Source organism: Triturus cristatus, chromosome 10 (genome assembly GCF_964204655.1).
Source record: "Triturus cristatus chromosome 10, aTriCri1.1, whole genome shotgun sequence".
Lineage (NCBI taxonomy): Eukaryota > Metazoa > Chordata > Amphibia > Caudata > Salamandridae > Triturus > Triturus cristatus.
The window spans coordinates 1000435586-1000461941 of record NC_140593.1 but is presented as its reverse complement, the minus strand read 5'-3'; the positions used below and the strand labels follow the sequence as shown (position 1 = coordinate 1000461941).

At 44.6% G+C, this 26356-nt stretch overlaps 1 protein-coding gene across 3 annotated transcripts in view; it reads right to left on the bottom strand.

Annotated features, from left to right (window-relative positions):
* EPN2 (epsin 2) overlaps window positions 1-26356 on the bottom strand; it is a 305236-nt gene that overhangs the window by 72487 nt on the left and 206393 nt on the right. For all 3 annotated transcript variants that reach the window (XM_085628997.1, XM_085628999.1, XM_085628998.1), the window contains one exon: window positions 3719-3881. In XM_085628997.1, the coding sequence (XP_085485123.1) occupies window positions 3719-3881 (163 nt within the window). The remainder of the gene's footprint in view (window positions 1-3718; window positions 3882-26356) is intronic.

Here is a 26356-nt window from a genome sequence, read left to right as displayed (position 1 = left end):
GTGCTGGCAACATTTGATCGTACAATGGAGTACATTATTACGGTGGACACAAGTAATGATGGATTAGGTGCCAGAATCGTAAAAAAAAAAAAATAAAGAAGGTGGTGATGAAAGGACTGTTGGTTTTGCATCCAGGTAGCTGAAAGAAAATGTTCTCATCATAGAGAAATAACTATTGGCCTGTTGCTGGGCGGTTGAATGGTTTAAAGGTTTTATTTGGGGGAGGAAATTTACAGTTAACACTAATCACGAGTCTTTGGAAAACATAATCTGAGGCACTGTGATCAAAGATCACACCCCTAGATTGGTCAGACTGAGTTTGAAACTGTTGTAGTATAATTTCAGTATTGAAAACACCAGAGCTGATTATTTGTCACGTTCCCCAGTCAGTCAAGGGCAATCCATGAACTGGGAGGAGGAGGAGGATGACGAATGCTTGATAGCTGTGATTGATGTCTGCCAGGATAATGTGTTAAGTGAGGATGAATGGTTGACTGAAATGCCTGATGTTGAAGACTAGAGAGTGTTAAGTTTGTCAAAAGGGGTGGCCCAAGGAGACGATGTTGCAGGTAAGCATACAGTCTAACTTCAAAGTGACAGATGAGTTTTCGTTAGAGAGAAACGGGATGCTAATGTGAGGTAACAAATTCATTGCCCGTAGTGGTTTAAGGGTAAAAATAATTCTATGTGGACATGAAGGACATTTGAAACAAACTATTGCTAAACTGAAGATTAGGGACAATTACTGGTGGCCGGGATGGACACAGAAATAGTGAGTGTGAAGGCTTGCGTTTTATTTGCCACAAGTGATAAAGGTATGAAGGCTGAGTCCGTTCCTTTGTAGCACTGTGCTCTACCTATAGGGCCATGGTTGAAATTAGCGATAGATTTCATTGGTCCATTCAACATTTTACCACGTAAACGTAAATTTGCGATGGTGCGGTAGACTACTAAAGCAAGTGATGGGAAGTAGGCTTCATGAAGGAGTCCAACACTGCTATGGTCATAAAATGCATTACGAAATAGTTTTTGAGAGAGGGGGTTCCAAAAATGATTGCATCTGACAATGCAGTACAGTTTGTCCCAAAGGACATGAGTGAGTTTCTGATAAGCAATGCAATAAAACACAAACGCATAGCACTATATCACCCCCAGGGAAATGGTCCTGTTGAGAAAATGTACCGCACCTTGGTGGAGTGCATTCAGTGGGCCATCCAAAACAAAACTGAGCTGGGTGATGTTGTAGATATTATGCTGTGGTCCCATCGTTCTTGTCCAAAGGCTGTCACTGGGTTGTGTCCATTTGAAATCATGAGGGGCTGTGTACAGATATTGAGTTATCTAAATTGTGTCCTGCTTGGTTGAGCAAATTTCAGTAAAAAATTTGACAGCGCATTTAGCGCTAGGATACTCACGGGTGACTACGCGCTCTATAAAATTTATTAATAATAATAATAGTCTGTGTGTAAGATTACGTAGCCCAAATCTGAAGTGCTTCAAGAAAAAACATAAAAGAGGGGTATGATGCTAGACACAAGATTAAGGAAGTCAGGTGTGATATTAATGTGTATGACTGGGTATGGGTGAGAGATCCTACCTATGTGGTCAAAGGGAATTCCAAATTCAGGTCTCCTGTAAGAGTGGATGAAGTATCTGGAAATGTTGTTTGCATAAAAGAACATGAATGGTGAAACAAAAGCAGAGTGGTAAAGGTGTCATCCTCTGGTGGTACAGGTGATCGTTCGACTTGTCAGGATGGGCATCCGAAACCTAAGCCAAGCCCACGTGAGGGCAAAGTAAGTTATCCAGTAGCACGAAGAAGCAAACTTGTGGTAACCAAACCAGCATAGTTGCCTGTGTATTAAAGTTTTTATTTATGAATGCATTTGGTGGTTCTGAACTCAAGTATGGTGGACTTGTCCACAAAGAGGTTGCCTTTTATCGTATGTATTTTTGTATTTATTTATGGATGTAATTATGTTTCCATAGAGAGTTTAAGTTATGTATATAAGGAGGGAGATGTTGTGGTGATGTGTACTTCATGCTGTATTCCATAGTCCTAGGAAATGGAACACAGAATGTGGAATGCATGGTGAAGGATCAGCGATGTGCGGGTTCTGCCTCAGGCAGTTGGAGACTGGAGGCTGTTGGCGACTGTGCCCAAAATATCTATACATATACAATAAACTATGTTTGGTGTATTTGGTGATTTACACTTCCACAATCTGTTATTCCATACCCTGGAAAAAGAGTCTAATTGAGGCCTGCTTATTTAGACCTAGGCCAACTGAATGGTGTCTCAGAGACTGATGGTGGAAAAGTACTGAGAAAGAACAAGGCAGATGCTGAGTTGAACAGAAGTCAGAAAGTCGAAATGAAAAACTGGTGTTATTTGTTCAGGAGACCATTACAAACTAAAAGTCAGCTGGAGGAGGTTATTGAATTTTGGTAAGATGGAGAGCAGTCTGCCATTCCATGGGATGGTGAGGCAGAGGATTTCTGGAGACGTGTGTGTAAATTAGAGACTCCTAATCCTGAAGTGTTCAAGAAGTTGGATTGTGTTGGGAGGACAGGCACAATCCTGAAGAATCCCCGAAATGAGGACGACAGGGAACCATGAAGCAATGCATAGACACGAAGTAAAGTGGTGCCGGACTTAACCAGACAGGCCTCAATGCAATGAGACACGAAGAGAAGATAAACATTTTATGCCGAGTAGTCTCTGGAGACAGCATGTCTCGGGAATCCGCTGGTACAGAGGAACACTCACTGGAAGTTTGTAAACGGAGGGCAAAAGAGAACTCACAGAAGATGATTTAAGTGTCTTGAAGAACTTGAGGTGAAAATTGTGGAGGACATGCTAGTCTATTTGCAATGGGAAATTCAAGCGGCTTGTTCAAACATCCAAACTACCAACAGTGAGATGAACAAATGTTAGGAGGACTCAAAACATGTTACCCCAGAACTAGATGGAGTACCCATCCCACAAAAAACGGTTTTAAATTACAGACATAGCAGTGTGAGGAAATGAAACCAGGTGCTCCGATAACACTGCATTATATCCCATCCCCATCAAACCTTCTCTTTCACCAATGACTCTTCCCACCCTATTCTTCCTGTCCCCCACCCCAAACAAAACTGAGCCCACCTCTCCACACCATGCGTGAAGGTCACTAGACTGAAGAGAGCTCTTTCTCTTTTTTGCTCTACCTCACCGCAACCTCTGCCGTTGGTTATCCTCTTCTCCTTGTCTGGGATTCCATTCCCGTCACTATATCGACCACTTTCTATATTCTTTATTTCTCTTATCACGTCATCTGTCCTAGCAGTTATAACCTCCAATGTTTCAACAGCCAGGAAAATCACACTTGCTTTGAACTGAACACTTCCCTCTCAACACAAGAGAACGTAAAACTACACCAACATTTAAATGGCCTGACCAAAAACCTGTTGGAGGGAATGCTGAATCAAGTTACCTCCTAAGCTCACCCCACTCTCCTTACTCCTACTCACAATAAATACTGGTGTTATTTGTCCAGGCAAGAGTCCTGTCATCAACCATTAATCCAGGTCTGATCTATGTTTTCAATACCTATGATGTTCAGTTAGTTTATTAAGTGACCTCTATGGAACTAACCTCATCTATCTACTATGAATCGATACCCTGATGGGCTTAACTTATAATACACAAGAAGAAGAAATGTTAGTGGCATCTTACCAAATGACTGCCAAGGATCAGTAGTGGCAGATGCAGCTGCACCACCGCCCCAGGGGTCAGGCTGGTTTGCGTTCGTAACTGCTGAGGCTCCCCATGGCTCTGTTTTCTGAGACACTGAAGCAGAAGGCGGAAGTGCATCCATAAGATCCAATAAAGAGGTTTTCTGTGAAAATTGAAAATATTGTTTTACACAAAAAGGGGTACAAAATACCTAATTTAGTATCTTCAATCCTATAAACACAACAACAGATTGAAATTGTAAAGGGAAAACATCAATTACTAAAAATCTAGTTTTTTTACTCACTACTTTCGTAGAGCTTATTCTTTTGGTATCTCAACCATTTGTCAATATCCAGTAAAAAATGCAAAACAGAGGAGTTGTGCTTCCTACCCTTGTGTGAACCTCTCAGAAGCCTCTAAACTTATATACATTATGTAGCACCAGAACATGCTTAGTTTTAACTTCACCTTTTAGAATTCATTTTGCATTAGCAAAACTAACCTAATTTATTATGTGCAAGTGTTGGGAAGAAAGTCAGCTTTCAGTCTAATATCTTTGTTAATTGGAAGAGATTGCAGAATGTGAATCAAATGGGCAACTATGAATAAGATTATTCAAAAGTAAAGAAGCAAATTCCCTAGAAATATTAGTTAGATCATAAGCAAATCTTCATATTACTCATACTCTAAAACAGTTGTTCTTAACCCGTGTACCGGGGACCCTTGGGGGTCAACAAAGCCTCCTCAGAAGTTCAGAGACTGCTCAGAAAATTAAATAATATTAACAGATTAATTAAGTGTATATAAATAGAGAAGCAAAATGTACAATTGAACATTTCAAAACTTTCTGTAAAAGTGAAGAAATTAGAGGCAAAACAATAGTAGCCTTAGATTGATTCGTAGGAACAGCACAAGTGCATCAAACAGAATAAAGTATGGACAATGAGTAGCCTGAATGTAGAAAAGCTCCAACATTCGCATTCAAATAATAATGTTGATTTCTTTTATATATATTTGTGACATAAAATAAATAAAATATTAATAATTTGTGGATTTGTTTAATGAATGTTTCCGTATGTTTTGTGTATATTTTTGCAATTCAAAAAATCGAAAATGTTTACGCTGAAGTCCCCCAGCTTCCAGTAATGACTAAGTGGGGGTCCCCAGGTTCCATTAATGATTAAGTGCGGGGGGGGCGAGTGGAGTGTTGTCCGAAGGTTCAGAACCACTGCTCCGGAATACTACATCCAAGATCAAAATCTCTCAAGACCTTTGAAGGAATTTAGAATGTGGTACAACACACTCACTATAGCACAGCCGGATGGTACGGTCATAACCTTTTAACCCAGAAGAAAGGATACATTCAGCCCAAAGGTCAGGGGAAAACTGTTGCTAGAAGGCAATTAATAATCTAAACTGTTGTGCATTGATCCTCACTACTGAATAATCCCAAAATAGAAGATGTTATGTAGCTTAGGGCACATTAAGTATTAGGCAGATATGCTGCAACCTGCCCATTCAAAACTGCGCTCCATACCTGGCGGTAGCATCACTGCAATCTCTGAAGAGAAGATCAGAAGATGGGGATTCATAGCTTAACAAAAGGAATACATGCCAGAAAGGTCACTGTTAAGTGTTTTACAGGTCTGACAAAGACATCATTTCTTCGTCATGGCAGCAGAAACAATAACAAAGTTTCCTTTTCCTTGGGCACAAAACAAGAATGCCTGGTAGTATGCACTGTTGTGAAAGAAGAGTAGAGGTCATCACTACAAAGCTTTCATATCTATTATGTTTATTGCTTTACTATATCTTAAAAAAAATGTTACTCAACTTAGTCGTTGTGGATAAAGGGAAGAGTGGTCAGCTGCTTTAGTGTAATCAGTAAGCAATTTTTCAAAGCAAGTTTTTTTTTTTTAACTACCTTAATGAAGAGATGGACTTTAGTTGTTCCTTGTAGCATACAAAACTAACGTTTGATAGAGGGTGTAATCAGCTGAGTATGAAAGACCTTGTTCAATAGCCAAGCAAAGGACTTTTCTACAGTAGTCTACTGTTGGTTTTGCTAACACAATTCTTTATGTAAGCCATGCTCAACTGTCAAAAACCTGATTAAGGTAGAGGAGGATATTAGGAAAACGAGAAGCCATCATGAGATATATATAATAGCTTTGAGATGTCTCCAATGTACAGGCACAAAACTAGTTTTGTGTACTTGCACTACCTGGATGTAGGTTTTTAGTTATTCTGTTGCTATGGCATCCAGCAGCTCTGCTTGGCTTTACTGCTTGGTTACTGAAGGAGAAGGGAATCCTTTCAATATTCACTCTACAAGTGCTCGTTGGGTGCCAGTAGAACATGTTTCCACCTTGCACAGAGTTTAGATTCCCAACACTAAAAATCCACATAGGAAGTATCTGATAATCCAGGAGCATCTTGCATTAATAGTTCTTGCTTTGTCATTTTTTGCAGTGATCTTTTGCTAGATATGTTCCACTTGTTCCCATATATCTGAAGACAACTTTTTTACCTGGATATTCTTGACACACAACTAAATAACTTTGCTGTTAATATAATAAGTAAAATCCTCGCAGGTGGTCAGTCCAACCTCCCTCTGCTGAACATCAAGGAAATTGGATTTACTATACCACCCAACCCCAGGTAAGTGTCCCAGCTCTGTTCACTTTTGTAACAACTCAATGTTTTGTGTACATGACAACAACTAGAGGTACTCCTGAAAAGCAAAGGAACTGTAATTATTGTGGTAAGATACAAAGCCTTAACCAATGAAAGGGTTAACAAGGTGTCCGTACCTCAGCTACATGCCAAAAATAAAAGAAGGGACCATTAACCAATCAATCTACATTACTCACCACAGTGAACTAACCGTTATACTAAATAAATGGTCCCTGGGCATCTGAATTGAACATTGTACTTATCACAGTGATTACTAAAATTACAATTACAATGGTATTTTTGGGGAAAATTGTAAACCTACTTTGCAGCTAGACATGAGGTAAGAAGGCCTTTTCTCTTATTTTTTATAGTGGCGCATGAATGCTGTTCAAAGTATGGCTTCAAGTTCCAAATATAAAACTAACAAACCATGAGATCTACAATCACAGGCAATATCTCCTCCTCACCTTTGGTCCTGTGTTTGGATTTGGTGGAGAGCTCCTGCAGAGAAAATGCAAAGATTAAAGAATTCTAGTGATTCTTCTAAAGGTTTAGCTATCTAGAGTGACCGAATTGGATATAGAGGACGACAACTGGGCCACCAGAATTTAAGGATGTTCTTCTTGACATTAAACATCTTGCAGAATTAGCCAACATTTTCTTTGCGTTGCAGATTGGGGCAGTGCCCAAGTACACACAGGACACTTTTTGGAGGGAGTTTTAGTATTCATTTTGTTGGTAGATTGTAAAGAATCTGCACGTCGTCATAGAGATGACAAAATGCAAACACAGGGCTTCTTCTTGACATCTTTTATGCAATTTTAAAAAGTTGCTCATGCTTAATTGTAAGGACACGGGAAGTGTAATGTATGGAGAAGTTAACAACTACATTTGACCTGAGGAACTGTTCTTTTGTGGGTGCCAGCACCAAACGGTCGTCTTCATGTTATAAGCATTTTATTTCAGAGCCATTTCAGCATAAAACCCATGACCCATTAAGGTTTTTTGGTGCAAAGGCTATATATACACACCATGTTGGGATGATGTTGCACCTTTATCCAATACAAACTGATGTCTCAAGTCCCAAGTTTGCATGTTTAAATTACAGTGGACCAAGGCAAACCAAGATGAAATGGCCTATGATTTCCCCCCTAGTCCAGCCTCCTGTAGCTTAAGATTTAGCCCTGGAGCAAAACTGAAACAAATTCTTTCAGAAGTCAAAGAAACAAGTGATTAGTTTACACTTTCTATTTTTCGGATATCTCATAAGGTGAATACATGGTGTGTGGTTTGGTTTCTGGTACTAAACTCTGGATATCCACAGCTAAATATTTTGTTGGAAGATGGGGATAAGAGGAAAAATAGCAACCGTTCATCTGTGCGGTCTTACTGAGAATCAAATATGTACCTAGTGAATTACATAAAAATCTCCACGGTTGGCCAATTAAGTCAACAGATGTCAACTAATATGCTTGCTGAACGAACATTTCTGAAGAAACGACCATTAACTTCCCGTGTTGAGTCACTGGGAATGAACATGTGAACCGCATGAAAATACCACTACAGCACAAACACTACATTTGTGAGTTTTTCCTGGGTTTGGAACCTGTAACCTCGAAGATATACACATAATCAAGAGGCACACAAACCACCATGATTTCTTTGGAAATGCAGTATATGGATGTGGTAGTGACCTGAATGGGCAATGTAGAGGAGTGCACGTTGAGCAGACTACTTGGGCACAAATAGGTGAGACATGTTACCAGAGACTGACCCCAGTAAGGGGGGAAGAGGAGCAAAGTGGGAAAAGGAAGGAGAGGAAGACACTGGTGAAACAGCAAAAGGAAGGAGAGGCAGTGATGAGAGATTCTACTACTTTTCCACTAAATCCTAGTCCCTTTGCAAGAGGATAACATCAAAAATCTCAAGTGCAGCTGCCTTTGTGAACGATAATGCAGAATTGTGCATACCCACATGGAGGGTATGGCAGGCCAAATATACTCACAGAGTACACTCCCCATCCTAACAATTCTTAACAAAAACTGACAGTACTAATTTGAAAACGAATAGTTTCTTACCTGTCGGTGTAGTTTTGCAGCTTGAAGATCTTTCTGGATTCACTATGCTGTGCATTATTCCGCGATCTTGTGGTTGGGTCCGGATTCGTAGTCTTTTCTTTTTTTTTTCGTAGCCCAGGTGGGCGGCGACGACCCACCATTTGGTGCACCTCTCGTGACGTCGTCGTGCTTCCTGCGGAAGTCCCACCTTTGGGGCGCCATCTTCGGGTTCTTTTTTCCTTTCCTTTTTTTTTTTTTTTTTTTTTTTTTTTAACCCTAGGCGATTGATTATTCTTTCTTGTCCATTTTGCTGTACGTTTTCATTTCTTTTGATCTTTTCCATTTTACCCCCTCTTCCTCCAGCCTCATCTTCCTGGCGGAGGTGGGTGGGTTCGCTAGTGAATCCAGAAAGATCTTCAAGCTGCAAAACTACACCGACAGGTAAGAAACTATTCGTTTTGCAGCGTGAATCTTTCTGGATTCACTATGCTGTGCATAGACTTTGTAGCGGTTTTCCTAATTTTGTGGCGGCTGGGTGGTAGATGAGCGTTGGTCGTTGAAAATGTGTTGAAGCACTTTCTGTCCGACCTGTGCTTCCTTGTTCATCTGAATGTCCACACAGTAGTGTTTCGTGAACGTGTGCACAGATGCCCAAGTTGCCGCGAGACATATGTCCTGGATGGGCGTGTTCGCCAGGAAGGCCACGGTGGCCCCCTTTTTCCTTGTGGAGTGAGCCTGAGGCCCCTCCGCTAGCTCCTGTCCAGCCTGTTTGTGGCAGAATTGAATAGTGAGGGCAATCCACCTAGCGATGGTGCCCTTAGTCACTGGCCTACCCATGAAGCTAGTAGCAAAGGACACACACAGCTGCTTCGACTTCCTGAGTTCCTTGGTTCTTTCAATGTAGTGCATCACCGCTCTTCTTGCGTCGAGGGTGTGCAGGGCCTTCTCTGCGTTTGAAGCCGGGTTTTGGAAGAAACTTGGTATCTGAATACTCTGATTCATGTGGAACGCCGACACCACCTTGGGCATGAAGTGTGGGTCCCTCCTCAGGACTATTCTGTCCTTGTGAATCTGAATGTAGGGTTCCTGTAGTGTTAGTGCTTGAAGCTCGCTCACCCTGCGTAGTGATGTTATGGCCACCAGAAAGGCCGTTTTCATCGTCAACATCTGCAGTGTGGCCTTGTGAATGGGTTCAAACGGTGTCTTCATGAGCTCCGTCAGAACCACGTTCAGATTCCATGCCGGCGGCGGCAACCTTTTCGGGGGGGCCATCCTTTTGGCTCCTTCCATGAATCTCTTCACAACCTGCGGGGTGAATAAACTTCCACCCTTTTCACCTCTGGTGTAGGCCACGATCGCCGCTAGGTGTACCCTTAGGGAGCTCGAGCAGAGGTTACTCTTTAGAAGGTGTGTGAGGTACCTCAGTACTGTTGAGTCTCTTGTCATTCTGTTTTGCAGGCCCTTTTTCCTGCACCACACAGTGAATCTCTTCCATTTTGCGCTGTAGCATTTTCGTGTAGTTGGCTTCCTTGCCTCCCGTAGCACTCGCATAGTGCTCGGAGGCAATCTTAGGTGTGCGAACTCTAGGTCTTCAGGAGCCATGCCGCCAGGTTGAGGGTCTCTGGCTCTGGGTGCAGGACCTCTCCGTTTTGCATTGAGAGCAGGTCCTTCCTCCTCTCGAACCTGTATGGATTGCCTTGTGCCATTTCTTGAATTTGTGAGAACCATGTCTGCCTTGCTCACTGCGGAGCCACTAGGATCAGCGTCATGTTGCTGGTTCTGCACTTGTCGAGCACTCTGTGCAACATGGGAATTGGTGGAAAGGCGTAGGCAAATGTCCTCGACCAGCTTATCCATAGGGCATTTCCCTGGGATTGCTGATCTGGTTGCCTGGACGCGAAGCTTTGGCATTTTGCATTTTGGCGTGTTGCAAATAGGTCTATTGTGGGAGTTCCCCATCTCTGGAAGAGTTTCTCCGTTTCCTGGCCATTGAGCTCCCACTCGTGCGATGCCAAGGTCTGCCTGCTTAGCCAGTCTGCCTCCACATTGTCCTTCCCCGGTAGGTGAATTGCCAGTAGATCTATCCTGAGAGGTATGGCCCATCTCCAAATCTCCTGAGCTAGAGAGGAGAGAGGGAACGACTGTGTCCCCCCCTTGTTTGTTGATGTAGAACATTGCCGTGGTGTTGTCTGTTTGAACCAACACCCTCTGGTTGTACATGTGCCTCTGGAATGCTTTCAGGGCTAGCAGGATTGTTTTCAACTCGAGGTAGTTGATATGGCGAACCGCATCTGCTGGAGCCCACAGACCCCTCACTCTGAGGTTGTCCATGTGCGTTCCCCATCCCTTTTGCGATGCGTCCGTGGTAATGGTCATTGTTGGGATTGGTGGTGTCAGGCTTCTCCCTGCTGTCATGTTGTCTCTGTTCCACCAAGTTATCTCCTCCTGCACTGCGTGCGTAACAACCACTAGATCCTCCCAACTTCCGTTTGCTTGTGACCATTGCTGTTGTAGCCATTCCTGGAATGGTCTCATGTGCAGGCGTACATTCGGCACCAGCTGGATACACGACGCCATCATCCCCATCATCTTGCTCACTGCCCTCACTGTCAGAGCTCGCCCCTTCTGGTAGAGCCGCGTCTCCTTCAGTAGCGCATCTGTCCTCCTGTCGCTGGGCACTACTGTACTGTTCAGGGAGTTGATTTTTGCCCCCAGGAAAATCTTCACCTGCTCCGGTTCCAGCGATGACTTCCCCCAGTGAATCGAGAACCCCAGATTCGTGAGTGTGTCTGTTACGCGCTTTGCGTGCCTCTCGCACTTCTCGCGTGAGTTTGCCTTGACCAGCCAGTCGTCTAAGTAGGGGTAGACGTGGATTCCCTGTCTTCGTAGGTGGGCCGCGACCGCCGACAGGCATTTTGTAAAGACCCTTGGCGCCGATTTTAATCCGAAGGCCAGGGTTGTGAACTGGTAGTGTTCCTGGTCGATGTTGAACCTTAGAAGGCACTTGTGTCTTCTGTTCATTGGGATGTGCAGGTAGGCATCCTTGAGGTCCACGGTGACCATGTAGTCCCCGTCTCTTATTTGGGGCAGTACCTCCTGCAGCGAAGTCATTTTGAACTTCTGCGTTCTGATGAACTTGTTTAGGTAACGCAGGTCCAGGATGGGTCTGAGGTTTCCGTCTACTTTCGGGACCACGAAGTAGTTTGAGTAGACCCCTTTGTTGCGTTCTCTGAACGGCTATGGCTCTCTTTTCTAGAAGTCTCCGTGTTTCTTCTCTGAGTAGTGCCAGTTCTTGGCCCGATCTCTGTCTTCCCTTTGGTTTCCTGTTTGGAGGTCTTTTCTCCAAATCTACGCAGTATCCGTACTGCATGATGTTCCATATCCACTTGTCTGTGGTTATACGCCGCCACTCCTGAAGGTAGAACCTCAGTCTTCCGCCTACTGGTGTTGTATGCTCGTAGGCTTTTGAATCTCCTCTTCCCCCTGATGTTAATTTTTTGCGCCTCACCCTTGGGGGCATGTCGAGGGCAGGCGTCCTCTTGCGTGCTGAGTCACTTTGATGAGGGCTGGTCCCCCCCCCTCTCCTCCTTTGGCCACGTCCGTTCCCTCTCCCGCGAAAGGACTGGCCCCGAGGTTGGTACTGCCAGTTTTGCTTCTGTTGACCTTGTCCGTGACTTTCACCCTGCTGACTCTGCTGGAACGTCTGGTGCGACGGCCCCTGCTGGCTCCCTCCCCTACCGTAGGGTCTCCTCGAGGGATTGCCTCGCCTCATTCCCCTCAGCTGTAGGGCCCCCCATGGACCTCGCCGTTTCGTTTTCTTTTTTCAGCTGGGTGAGCTTCTCGTCTACTGTTGCTCCGAACAGTGTCTCTCCGTTGAAGGGGGTGCCAAGGATGTTGTTCTGCACCTCCGGTTTGAATCCAGAGATTCTTAGCCATGCATGCCTTCTCTCGGTGACCCCTATGGCCATGAGTCTTGCTGAAGTCTCTGCCCCGTCCAACGCCGTCTTTATACAGGAGTTGGCGATGTTTTTGCCTTCGTCTATCAGGTGTGAGGCTCTCTGGCGGTATTCTTCGGGGAGGTGCTTTACTAGCTCCCCCATCTCGTCCCAGTGCTGGTACTGGTGTCTATTGAGGGGTGCATTTGAATTCACCATGCGCCAGTGCATTGCGGCGTTCCTCTCGACCTTTCTTCCTGTGAGGTCTATCCTCCTGCTCTCTTTATCAGGTGGTGGGCCCGAAGTTGCTGGTACGTTGGCCCTTCTCCTGGCCGTGGAAGCTATGATGGAGTCGGCGGTCACGCTACCCTTGATGTAAGGGGGGTCCAGGGAAGAGTGCTTATACTTCTTCTCTGTCCTGGGCGTGATCGACCGGCAGGTCGCTGGTTCCTTGAAGGCTTCTCTCCCCTGATTCATCACACTTTGTAGCATGGGGAGGAACTGGCTCCTTGTCTAGATGGGGAGCAGTATCTCGAGGAGAAAATCGGCTTTCGGCTTCTCCTCGTCGAGTTTGACGCCGAAGGCTGTCGCTGCGCTCCTGACCACCATATTGTACACCCCGATGTCGTCGGGTGGCGAAGGCCTCGAAGGGTACGTGTCCACGGGCTCCTCTGGGTTTTCGGTGTCGAGATCCTGCCATTCGATGTCGTGGCTGGTAGATGGCGCCGAGCCGTAGAACGACTGTTGGTCTTCTTCCTCGGCTTCTCCGTCATAATAGGTCTCGTCTTCCTCTTCGAGATCCCTTGTTAGGCCCTCGGTGTCGAATTCGTCCTCGACCTCGACGACGTCTGCCGATGAAACCGTTGGAATCTTGAATTCCTTCATCTTGGCGTCGAACTCCTTCTTCCTTTGAAGGATGTTCTCCATTTCGGCCTCGAGCCGCCTCTTCTTTTTCTCCATCTCGGAGATGCTTTCGGCGTCGACCGCGGGTCTTTTCGACGAAACTTGCGTCGACGTCGACCGTTCTTTCAGCGTCGATCGGCCCGTTTCCTGGGTTGTCTTCGACGACCCTTGCTTTTCGGCGTCTTTCGGCACCAGGGACTCCTTTTCGAAGGATCCGCTCTGCCTCTTGTCCATGGTTCCCCCTTTGGTCGTCGAAGTTTTCGGCGCCGGGGCTCCCTTCGTGGACTTAGACTCTGATTTTCTCGAGTCACCCTCATGTTTTCGAGGTACTTTCTGTTTTGCGCTCGACGATTCTCTTACCTCGTCTTCTTTTTTCTTGTCGGTCTCTACGACCGTGAAGTTTACGGCTGTCTCGGCGACGTTGTCCTCGTCGTCCGTGGAGAGGCCCAGATCGTAGAGCGACGGGGCCTTACCCTTGCCATCCATGCTGGCGTTGGCTCTTTTCTGCCGATCTCTCACCCGGAGCGTCTTCGGCGCGAAGGCTGAGCAGGCGTTGCAGTCCTTACTCTGGTGTTCGACCGGTAGGCAGAGGTTGCAGACCGGATGCTGGTCCTTCTGCGCGAACTTGTGGTGGCAGTTTGGGCAGAACTTGAATGGCGTCTTGTCCATTGCGCTCAGGGCCTCTGAGTGCGCATTCTCCAAGGTCGTCGAAGAAAAGGGCGCTGAACCTCCTTTCTTCGCGCTCCTGATGAAATCTCTTCCTTTCCTGTGATATCTTCTTAGTATTTATCGACGAAACTCGCTTTTCTTTCTTCTTCTTTCGATTGTAACTCTGGAGCTTCCCGATGACGATCCAGACCCAACGGCGGAAAAAAGAATCTGAAGATGGCGCCCCAAAGGTGGGACTTCCGCAGGAAGCACGACGACGTCACGAGAGGTGCACCAAATGGTGGGTCGTCGCCGCCCACCTGGGCTACGAAAAGATCAAAAAAAACAAACAAAAAAAACAAAGAAAAGACTACGAATCCGGACCCAACCACAAGATCGCGGAATAATGCACAGCATAGTGAATCCAGAAAGATTCACGCTGCAAAACCTAATCTCTCTTTAAGGAACAATAGAGCAGAGGTGTACTATTCTCATTGCCTGAGGACCGGGATAAACTTTATGGAATTAAGGAAACAAGTTGGTTTATTTTGTTCCCTTCACAATTAGATCCAACCCCTTTCATTGAAATCCCAATAGCTTCCAGTTTGCAGTGTCAGAGTATTGTGGGATAGAGGACTGTCTGCTGCTAAGAAATAGAAGCAGCAATATGTATAAAATGTTCAATATTGTATATGATTCAATAATGCAAAACCTTCTACGTGTGGCACTCTTAAGTCACTACAGAAAGCAGTAAACTCGTCTTGCACTAATGAGAGTGATTCTAATATAAAATCAGGTCCCCTGCCATCCCAAGCAGTAGTTTCCTTCTGAAGCGTCCTATGCGTCAATAGTGCTCAGAAAAGATCTCTGCATCCATCCTGTACATTGGGCAGGAGCTTCCCAAACCAACGTCCTGATGATGACCCTGTCTAAATTGTATGCTTAGTGTCGAAACACGGACTTCACAAAATAATAGTGTACTTTTAATTTTGATTCTAGAGCATTTTACTTTGTCAGAGTGTGTATCAACCACTTAACCATCCTGGATCAGTCTCTATTTTATGTACATAGATTGTATAGCACAAACACAGTTTACATTAACTTATTTTTACTTGCACTGGGTCGTTGCTCAGTTTGGGATCACCTTCTTACTTACAAATTGATTTAAGTATTAAACCTCAATGATTTTGTTCTATTTGTTAAAACTGTCCAATTGAGAAACGGAGCCAATCTCTTGATGATCAAAATTACTCTCTCCTTGGAAGTAGAGGTTCATGTTTCTCCCATTTAGCAACCATGGTTTTTCTTTACAACTAGATTACTAAGGTCTCAGGGTTACTGGGTTGACTCTTTTCTTTTACAAGAGAAGCAACCAAAGGTATACAATGTTCAAAATTGTACATATGATTCATTAATGCAAAACCTTTTACGTTTGGCACTCTTAAAGACACTACAGAAAGCTGTAAACACGTCTTGCACTAATGAGAGTAATCATAATATAAAATCAGGTACACATGTATGCAAAAAGTAACAATCTGTGGCTGTTTATAAAGCTCTCAGAAAGCACAACTGGCAAATTGTATTCTTGAACATAATAACCGAATCCAAAACTTAAGAGGCGCAGTGAAAAGGGCAGATGAAGGTTGTAGGCACATTTGCTAAACTATCATGCCATCTACTTGCCTTAAATATAAAACAGAATCACAGGATGTTGAACCCACGTCGAGGCTCAAACTTAGTTCCCTAGTTCTAAAGTCAGCCGCTCTGGCTGTAACGCCACATCCTGGGTAGAGGGAAGATGGCAGGCAGAAGCTATACAAAAACATAGCTCGTTGAGGGCTCAAGGTTCCAACACGTCCTTGAGCTGAGCCAGAGCCATGCTTTGGACTCAAGCCTGGCTCAAACTTTCAGTGGCTTGCCCACCTCTAAGGAGAATCCATGCAACATGTAAAAACAAACATTGGCAAACCAATAGGTCTCGCTTATGCAAGAGGTATTGGCTTTGACAATGTGTTTTATGCAATGCTGTACACAAGTTCAGCATGCCTAAAAGTTAGTGGCGCAGGGAGAGACGCATAGACTGGAGTGGAGGAGAGTGGAGTGGCACAGAGTGTCATGTATTGGAGTGGCATAGAGTGATGTCATATAAAATGGCATACAGTGGAGTGGCGGTGAGTGGACTGTTGTAGCGTGCATTGGCGTAGTGTGTTGCAGAGTATAGTGGCATAGATTGCGGCAGCATAGAATTCAGCGGCGTACAATGCAGTGTTATAGAATGCAGTGGCATAGATTAGAGTGTTGAATAATAGAGTGCAGTGGCATGGAGTAGAATGGTGCACAGTAGTGTGGTATAGGGGGCACTAGTGCAGAAGAGACTGGTAGAGTGCAGAGGCGTACAGTGGTGCAGGGTAGAGTGGCATGGAGTGCAGTGGCACGGCATAGAGTGGTGCGGCATAGAGAGGCGTGGCAAAGAGTGGAGTGGCGCAGCATAGAGTGGAGTGGCGCGGCATAGAGTGGAGTGGCATACAGTGGAGTGATGTAGAACAGCATAGAGTGCAGTGGATAAGAGTGCACTGGCACAGAATGTAGTAGTGCAGACTGGCGTAGAGTGCATTGGCATAGAGTGGAGCAGATTGGCGTGTAGTTGCGTATAGTAGAGTAAACTGAAGGAGAGTGCATTGGCGTAGAGTGCAAGAGCATATAATGCAGTGTCGTAAATTGCAGTGGAGTGGCACAGAGTGAACTGGCGTGGAGGGACGTGGAGGGGCGCAGGGCAGAGTGGCGCAGGGCAGCGTGGCGCGACGCATGGCAGCGTGGCGAGGCACAGGGCAGCGTGGCGAGGCACAGGGCAGCGAGGCGCAGAGCGGCGCAGAACAGAGTGGCGAGGCGCAAAGCGGCGAGGCACAGAGCAGAGCGGTGAGGTTGAGGAAATATGAATTTTTATGGTCAATTGTGTCCCCTATCTTAGACCCCAACGGCTCCATGTACATGCTACAAGTACATGTATGTTCCCTCCAGTTCCAGCTATGAAGACGCAAATACATGTGCGTCCAACGTCAACATGTCCTCTTTCAGATCCGCCATGAATGGGTCGAATATTCCATTCCTAAGTATGATTGGCCACCGACTTTATATGGTTCACTTTTCACGTTTTACAGTTCAGGCGAGTAGGCCCTGAATTCTGCCATCAAGCCTTTTCCTGCTTCTGCCTCTGAAATGCTCCAGCCTGGACCTGCATCCGTATCCATGAACTTTGTCCTACTCCCTGCGCGGCTAACGGTGCCTGACGCGGCCTGTTGCCTGCCAAAAACTGTATTCAGCCTTCAAGTTATCTGCTCCGCTCCTCATCCAATGCATTCCTGTCTAGTAGTTTAGGTAAACATCCTTCCAGCTACCGAGCAAAGGGCCCGGCCTCTGTCTTTATGCAAGTAATTCATAGCCCCTGTTACCATGGAAGATTTCTGCCCCCTCGCATCTCATGTAGACACATAGACGCTTGTACATGCACTAACAGTCAGTATAGAATAGATTCCGTCCGAGAGACCTTTCCTTTTGGATAAAACAGTTCCTTAAACAAAGATATTAGATACGATTCGGGATTAGGTTGACCTGACCCCCCAGACTTCTGTCTCCACATGTAGAGCTAAATGTCAATTCCCCTTCACCCTCTAGTTGCACGTCAATCACACGTCATGCGGCTGCGCGCGCATCTCTGCCAAATATTTCTGCTGACACTACAGGATTCTCTTATGGATCCACCCACTTGTGACATCATTTTAAATGACGTTTCTAGTATACGCCTATTATTACGCCTATTTTCATTACGTATGTGTAGTCTTATCTGTATTATCAGCTGTTACGCCTCCTGCATCTGTCTTAATGTAATGCTTTTCATATATATATCCTTACTTGTCAATAATGTATTGCCTATTCCCTTCCTGAACCTTCGTGGTGATGGAATATGATTGCCTGGTTCGAACCATAATTCCTTTGTAAGGAATAAAGTCCTTTTCAGAACCTCTAATACCACGGATTCTGCCTCTTATTTTGACTGAGTTATTCTTACTAGACTTTACCGCATTAAAAAATAGTACAGGTAATTTAAATATTTACCACATAAATTGGCGCCCGAATAGGGACACTTTCTCATCTCACGCGCCGGAGGTGCGTTGCAGGCCCGGTCTCCTGCCACAGCTGGACGGACAAAAACGCGTACCCGCAGGATTTCCTGTATCTCCCTCCGGCCAAGCGGGGGTGACTGAGGCTGCGATCAACACCCAGACGAGGCGGTGAGAAGTGCGAAGTATCCCGACCAGAGCCTAGCTGAGAGAGCAAGATCCGAGGTATACAGAGGCCCACCAGGTTCCGAAGTTCCGAGTCCAGTCCGGTCCAGTCCAGTTCAGTTCCGAGGCCTTCCGTTCCGTGCTACCCGGTGAGTACCGTTGCTGGGGAGGCATTTAGACGTGCACATTAATTTGTGCCGGTCATGACGGGTTTGGGTACACAGATCCGGTCTGCACTGTTTTAGCAGTGTATCTGTACTGTTTAGCAGTATATCTAGTATGTTTTATATATAATTCAGTATTATCTAGTATTAGTATTATGTCAGTAACTAGTTTTCTCCTAATTATCATTGTTCGTTAAATGTTAAATGTTAAATGTTTTACTATGTTTAAAAATTGTGGTATGAATGAGTGTTCATTATTGTGTTTATCGTATTAATTGTGTTCAAGTCCAGTTTGAGTAAAGAATCAAGTAGCAAGGTTTAAAGATGCCGTTCTTTTCAAAATTAAGACAGATCAAAACTAGAAAAGGAGTACTCGAAGAAGCTGTTCCCATTCCACCTAGGGACACTCCAGGGTATTTTATGTATCATAAACATGGCCTAGATGCCGTATTATATCTTGACTTATGGGTGGACTACACCAAGGATCTAGCAGAAAGTCAGAGGTGGCCCGTAGCTGGGACATGGGATGCAGATTGCATCATGAGAGTAGAAGAAGAATTATGGAAAAAGAAAGCCAGACAGTCACAGAAAGATGCCATTGAACTATGGCGTAAAGAATCGCATAGACGCACAGAGAAAGAGCTCAGAAAAGAAGAGAAAAGTAGGGAGAACTCAAATAAAGCCCGAGAAAATATATTAATTGAGGAAGGTATCCGAGTAAAAACAGAACAAGTAGACAGACAACGAAATACTCTTATGAATGGTATGTATCCTCTTTTGGCCGAAGGTTTACCTAAGGCCACCCCGGAAATACCGAAAGATTTGCCACCCCCATTACTCCCGATTAAAGCACATCCCAAGACCGCAAAAGATATTTTCCTTTCCTCCTATTTAGACGATGTAGCTCCCGAATATGTTAATGTTCCACCACACACGCCACCTGTCGATGGTGTTCTACCCCGAGATCATCCGCCCCAAACTCCGCGACAACAAACTCCTCCGCATATTCCAATAGGTCCATCTGTTTCCACCGCTTTTTCTGCATCCACAGTTTCTACCTTACATCCCACAAATCCTTTCGTGCCTAGCACCTCAGAAGGTGCGACAGGAGGTGCGACAGCAATTTTTGCCACGCCACCGTCACGAAGTAAATCGTCTCTTAGAGATTTAGCAAACCAACGTACACCCCAAATAGCAACGTCCGACATGTTTAAGGAACATCTTGTGGATTGTAGATATGATCCAGTGCCCGGTAAAAATGACAGAATGCTGCTATCATCACTACGTATACGACGAGCTTCACTATATTTAACGACACTACCAGGAATGGTTAATCATCTAGACAATATATATCGCTTTGTCCAAACAGGGCAAGGCCCTGAAAGTATTGACGAAGCCATGGATTATCAGAAAGTGGATATACAGAGATTACTGTTACGCTTCTTCATAAACTGCTTGATCAGAGACAGAGATAGGCCTGGGGTAGATCAGGATGAAATGCAAGTACTTACCAGATGGGGTCAGAATATATCAGAGGGAAAACATAATAAACAGACGTGTATAGTAGCTATGTCCCGAAAGATCCGCAAAGAAGTAGAACGAATACATAAAGCCAGATTGGAGGCAGACAAAACTGAATCAGAGGGAGAGGAGGAGGAAGAATCAGAAATGCCCACAGGACAATTAGAAACGATAGCTTATGTAGGTAGGGGAAGACCTTGTAACAATACCAGATACTTTAATGATCCAATACGTCCGATACGTCCAGAATGCAACAGACATTTTCAAGCCTCTATGTTAAATGCAAGGTCCCCTGAACACCTATTCCAGACTGCTGATAAATTACTTCGAGACCGAAGGGGGTACCACATGCTCGATTCTATGGATGAACAAGAATTAGCCAGGTCAGCAGTACAATGGGCTGACAGTTCTGAAAAATACAGTGATGATACGCTAGCACACACGTTTTTGAATCTCACCCCAGACGAACAGCGTTTAGCTGGTATATACATGATACAACACCTCCTTATATTATATAGAAGCCAACACTCCGATCCTGGTCCCCTACCTGATATACTGATAGAATTACTCACGAATAAATGGAGAGGTTCAGGTACTGATTTAATTAAAGAAATTCTAGAATATCGACACCAGTACATTGTCTTCGTATGCCCAGAACATGTTTCAGTTCCCCCCAAGGAAAGAAAAACGTATCACATAGACAGACAGAATCCCTTACGCGAAGTGCACCCAGTCAGAGGTGATGACAATACTTTTAAACGCGTGTTTGTGTACACGCCCATAACTAAAATTGAATTATTAGAAATGAAGAAAGTAGTACCTAGCCATGACAAAGACCCAGCAGGTTTCCACCGTGAGATAAAAGACATGTTACTCATGGGAGAGTATACTTACCCTGACATTATGAAAATATTAAAAGTCTTGTTACCTGCCGGTATTTACGAGAAACTTAAAGAAAAGGAATGGGAGGTGGGAGACCAAAAGATAGATTGGACAGCATTAGAAAACGAAGAAAAGGCCCGAGCTGCAGGTTCAGGGCTTGGGGAAAAGACTACAGCATTACCAGGATTATTAGTGCAGGTACTACCACGCTTATTGACTACGAAAAAGGAAGACTGGGGTGCAATTTCAGCCTGTAAACAAAAACAAGATGAAGACACTAGTGATTTCTATTCCCGATTTGCAAAATGTTTTGGTATTAATAGTGGCATAAAAGCAAGTAGTGAGTCGTATCCACATCTGTTTGTGACAAAATTAGTTGAAAATTCCCTGCCCCAAGTTAAGAATAGAGTACTGAAATTCGAGAGTACTTGGCAAGGTAACACACCGTCACAGATGTTACAAATGTTACAATATCATCACAATAGAATTAGAGAAGAACAAGAACATGAACAAAGACGTATGAAAGACACGAAAATGAAAATGCTTGTTGCGCAGTCAGTTCCAGCTGACGGTCATAAAAAGGGTACGACGCAGTCCAATGATCCAGCGGGTCCTGTTAGAGGGACATGCAACGATTGTAAACAGCCAGGCCATTATATACACGATTGCGCAGTTCTGAAACATAATATCTCTACGGGTATAACGAAGGAGAGACCACGTCCGCCTAGACAGGATCAGATCCAACAACAAGTCCCTCAGCATGCGCAACCTATGCCAGTTCCACAACAGACCGCACCACGACCACAACAACAACAACAACAACAGCCACAGCCTATTGCTGCAACACAAAACACGACACGACAGATGTACCAGTATGCACAAAATGACTACCCAGAGTATCAGCGCTACACATGAAATAGCCTAGAGAGGGAAGTTGGCTTACCCCTTATTGAGGTTCCTGTAGATCAAGAGGGTCCTAATGTACAGAGTCAAGTATTAGGGAAAGACAGAAGGTTCCTACTTGATACAGGGGCAAGCAGAACAACTATCAGTCACAGCGAAGTCCCAGGGGCACCCCTCTCAGGCTCACAAAATATTTCCCTTGGTTTTTCAGGAAAGCCCACTATTAACGAAGTATCGCAACCACTTGCATTCACAGTCGGTCCATTAACACGGACTACAGATCTATTGCTTACAAAATCATGTCCAGAAAACTTGTTAGGTATAAAAACATTGAAGGCTCTAGGAGCTATAATATGTTGTTCTCCGGACGGAGTACGACTATTTTTGCGTGACTTTAAAGGTCACTACGTGTCTAGAGACATGGATCACCGGTTACAGAATCTACCTGCACATTTATGGGCACAAGGCCCTACTGATGTAGGTTGTATGCACATTACACCATATCGAGTCACACTCAAAACAGGAGTGGTACTACCACGAATGCGACAATACAAGTTACCGCCAGATGCTGTAGTGGCTTTACTGCAAATCATTGACGAGCTCATTGCACAAGGAGTGGTTGTAGAAACTGACTCCAATATATGTAATTCCCCGATTATTCCGATTCTTAAACGAACTGATCCAAAAGCACCCCCAGTATATCGATTAGTTATTGATCTACGAGAATTAAATAAATGCATTGTACCACAATACCCCGTGGTCCCAGATATCTCTTCATTACTAACAGCCATAGATTCAGAAGCAACGTTCTTTACTGTAATTGACCTCAAGAACGCTTTCTTTAGCGTCCCAATCGATCCGGAAAGCCAATATTTGTTCGGATTCAGTTTAAATGGACGAAGTTTTAAATTCACACGCGCACCTCAAGGATTCACGGAAAGCCCCAGCATCTATAGCCAAGCACTGAAAAGAGAACTTGACAGTATCCACATGCCAGCTAACACTGCCCTGCTTCAATATGTCGATCTGCTGATCACCGCACGAAGCGAACCTGAATGTGAAAAAGCATCACTGACGGTTTTACATTTCTTAGCCGACAAGGGGCACAAAGTGTCCCCTTCGAAGCTGCAATTCTGTGTCCAGCAAGTTGTTTACCTTGGGCACTTGCTGTCCAAGGGGGGAAGACAGCTTACACCCGACCGTATCCAGTTAATTGTTAACATGCCGCCACCCAAGACACAAAAGGAGGTGCGGGCATTCATAGGCCTCACTTCGTACTGTAGGCAGTGGATCCCTCAATATGCATTTCTAGCAAAACCACTCATTCAGCTGACAACACAGGAGGCAGCGACATCGACTGTCCTCCCTTGGACTCAGGAACATACACAAGCTTTTGAAAACTTAAAGAAAGCTTTATGCCAAGCACCTGTTTTAGCAACACCATGTTACAGCAAACGTTTTACGCTCTTTGTCACAGAACATGAAGGTACTGCTTTGTCAGTACTCACGCAGGAACAAGCAGGATCACACAAGCCATGTGCTTATTTTTCTAGTACATTAGATCCCGTGGCTCAGGCTCTTCCTGCGTGCCTGAAATCAGTCGCAGCAACAGCTTTAGCAATCAGACAAAGCGATGCCATAGTGTTAGGACATCAATTGACAGTACAAGTACCACACGCAGTAGAGGTTCTCTTGAACCGGACCCAAACACAACACTTGACTATAGCAAGACTGACGGGTTATGAATTGACATTGTTCCAGCCACACATAGAAATCAGACGTTGTAGTACATTAAATCCTGCCACACTTTTACCATTAAGTGGAACAGACCCACTGGCACATGATTGTATTGAAGTTATTACTATTACGACGAAACCCAGACAAGACTTGACAGATATTCCACTATCAGATCCAGACCTGACATTGTATGTAGATGGTTCATGCATGAGAACAAATACAGGAGAGTTAGTGGCCGCTTATGCAGTCACAACAGACACTGAAGTTATTGAAACAAAGTGTATCGATACCTTGTCAGCTCAAGCAGCAGAGCTCATCGCTCTGACACAAGCCTGTATTCAAGCCAAAAATAAGAAAGCCAACATATACACAGATTCACGTTATGCATTCGGAGTCGTCCATGACTTCGGCGTGCTTTGGCGAGAGAGAGGTTATTTAACTTCTCACGGTGCCCACATCCAGCACGGTCCCCTTATTCAAGCTCTGTTAGATGCAATACATCTGCCTACTGCAATATCGATTATGAAGTGCAAGGCCCATACGAAAGTGACTGACATTATTTCTCAGGGTAACGACCCAGCTGACAGAACAGCTAAACAGACTGCTCAGAATCAGACCCATACAACTGCCACGACAAAGACAATAGTTCCGACACCAACACACTGCATGACGGTTAAGGATCCCGCCCTTGATGTAATTGACATACAGACACATGCTACACCAGAAGAAATAAAGAGATGGACTGAATTAGGAGGGATCCAAACGGATCAAGGATGGATGACGAAGGGAAAATCTATATGGTTTCTTCCTGACTCCATGGTTCAAGTCATCATTAACACAATACATAGTCCAGCGCACCTAGGAGAGAAAGCTATGCTAGACAGTATTCAACACATTTGGTTCAATAAACACTTGCGAGCAGCAGCTAAACAGAAAGTACGTACCTGCATGATTTGTTGTCAGTTCAATCCAGGAAAAGGCGTACCTGTAGAACAGGGTGGATTTCAACCTCCCGATCACCCTTTTGAAGTCCTCCAGATGGATTATATCCAGATGGAACGATGTCGAGGATTCAAATATGTCCTCGTAGTTGTATGCGCTCTTTCCCGGTGGACAGAGGCGTATCCCGTCTCAGATTACACTGCCCCGACTACTGCCAAACAGTTAGTTCGAGAATTCTTCCCACGGTATGGTTTGCCCCGTGTCGTGTACTCAGATAATGGCCAGCCATTCTCATCCGAGCTAATGAAACATGTTTCACTTCTGTTAGGCTACCAATGGAAATTCCACTGTGTCCGACATCCCGAGGCAGCAGGTCTCGTGGAGTGACATAATCAAACTCTGAAAATTAGACTGTCCAAAGTATGTAGAGAAAAAGGTGTCGACTGGATAGTAGCTTTACCAGTTGCGCTCTTTTACATGAGAATGGTAGCACACTCTCGAACAGGGCTATCCCCGTATGAGGTGATCTTCGGTAGACCACCAAATATGTGGGGGACGCCTATACCTCGTAAAATCACTGATGTTGATTGTAATATGTTGACAGATTACCTGGCTTCCTTGATGTCTGCACTACAATCTTGTCGTTCACAGGTAGCTGCAGCCTTCCCCGATAACACTGAGGTGAAGCCCCATGACGTGGTTCCGGGGGACCTTGTGCTTGTAAGGAACTTCGACAGAAGGAACCCGCTGGAGCCTCGCTGGCAGTCGCCCAAGCTCGTCTTATTGACCACAAGGACAGCTGTGAAGATTGAGGGACGCAAAGGGTGGTTGCACTCGAGCCATATCAAAAAATTTCATGGACTACCATCTGACTTGAACTTTCAGCCCTGCATTTCCTCACAGACTGACTCAAAACTCCCCCTGGTTGATAAGCCAGAAAAGGAGAATTATAAACTGAAATTAAGGTCTAGCAAGTCAGACAATTTGATTGTTTAAGTCCTCTTCAAGGTGAATCGGTTGAATTTGTCTCTGACATGTATCCTCTAGACCGAAATAGAGAGAGAAATAGACAGAAACAGCTCAAGAAACATGCGTACTGTAAATCACTTCGTAGTCACTGCATAGTGACATTATTAATTATGTTTTCTCTAAGTCTTCTGATTATTATTGCCAGTATATTATTACACATGTATTACCCTATTTCCAAGCGTGCTTTCAATGCTACTGCCGAACATTCTTTTAGCGAATTACCTCCGCATGAGTTGTCCTATAGATTTGCGCTGCGCAACAATACATTCATTAGTATGTTACATCATTCTCATCAGACCAGCAATGCTACAAATTGTTGGATATGTGGCAGACTCCCTCCCTATCAGAAATACAGGGGAGTTCTGCCCCTCTTTCCGTATCCATTCACACACAATGGCTCCTGTGGAGCATGGTTTAGTTTGATTAATTCCCTAGATTCGAATTCAGTAGTTTATCAAGACAACTGGGTATGGGGAAACCTGAACCTAGTTTTACTTAAAGTCTGCTACCCTAACAAGGAGGGACTTCCCAAAAGAACAGGGACTGATCTAGAAAATGAAGTATATGGATTAGGTAACTTTACACTTAACCTCATGATCCTGAATGTTGAATCCGAAGCTACACCAATCTTGTCCGCTATGTCAGTATTTCCAGTTAGAGGCGAATTATGTGTAAGAAAGAATGGTTCAATACACATGGGCCATAGTAAATGTACCACTGTAATAGAATTCAGTGATAAAGGCAAGTCCACATTTAGAGCTTCCCGTCACTCCTACTTCATCTGTGGTCACACCGCATACATACGCCTACCCCTAGATTGGGATGGTACCTGTTACCTTGCATTCCTTCTGCCACCTGTTTTCCTAGCCCCGCCCGATTATCATAGGAATACCCATTTAGTACACAATAGACAGCAGAGAGATCTCCCGATTGTCGACTACACTGAAACAGCATGGGA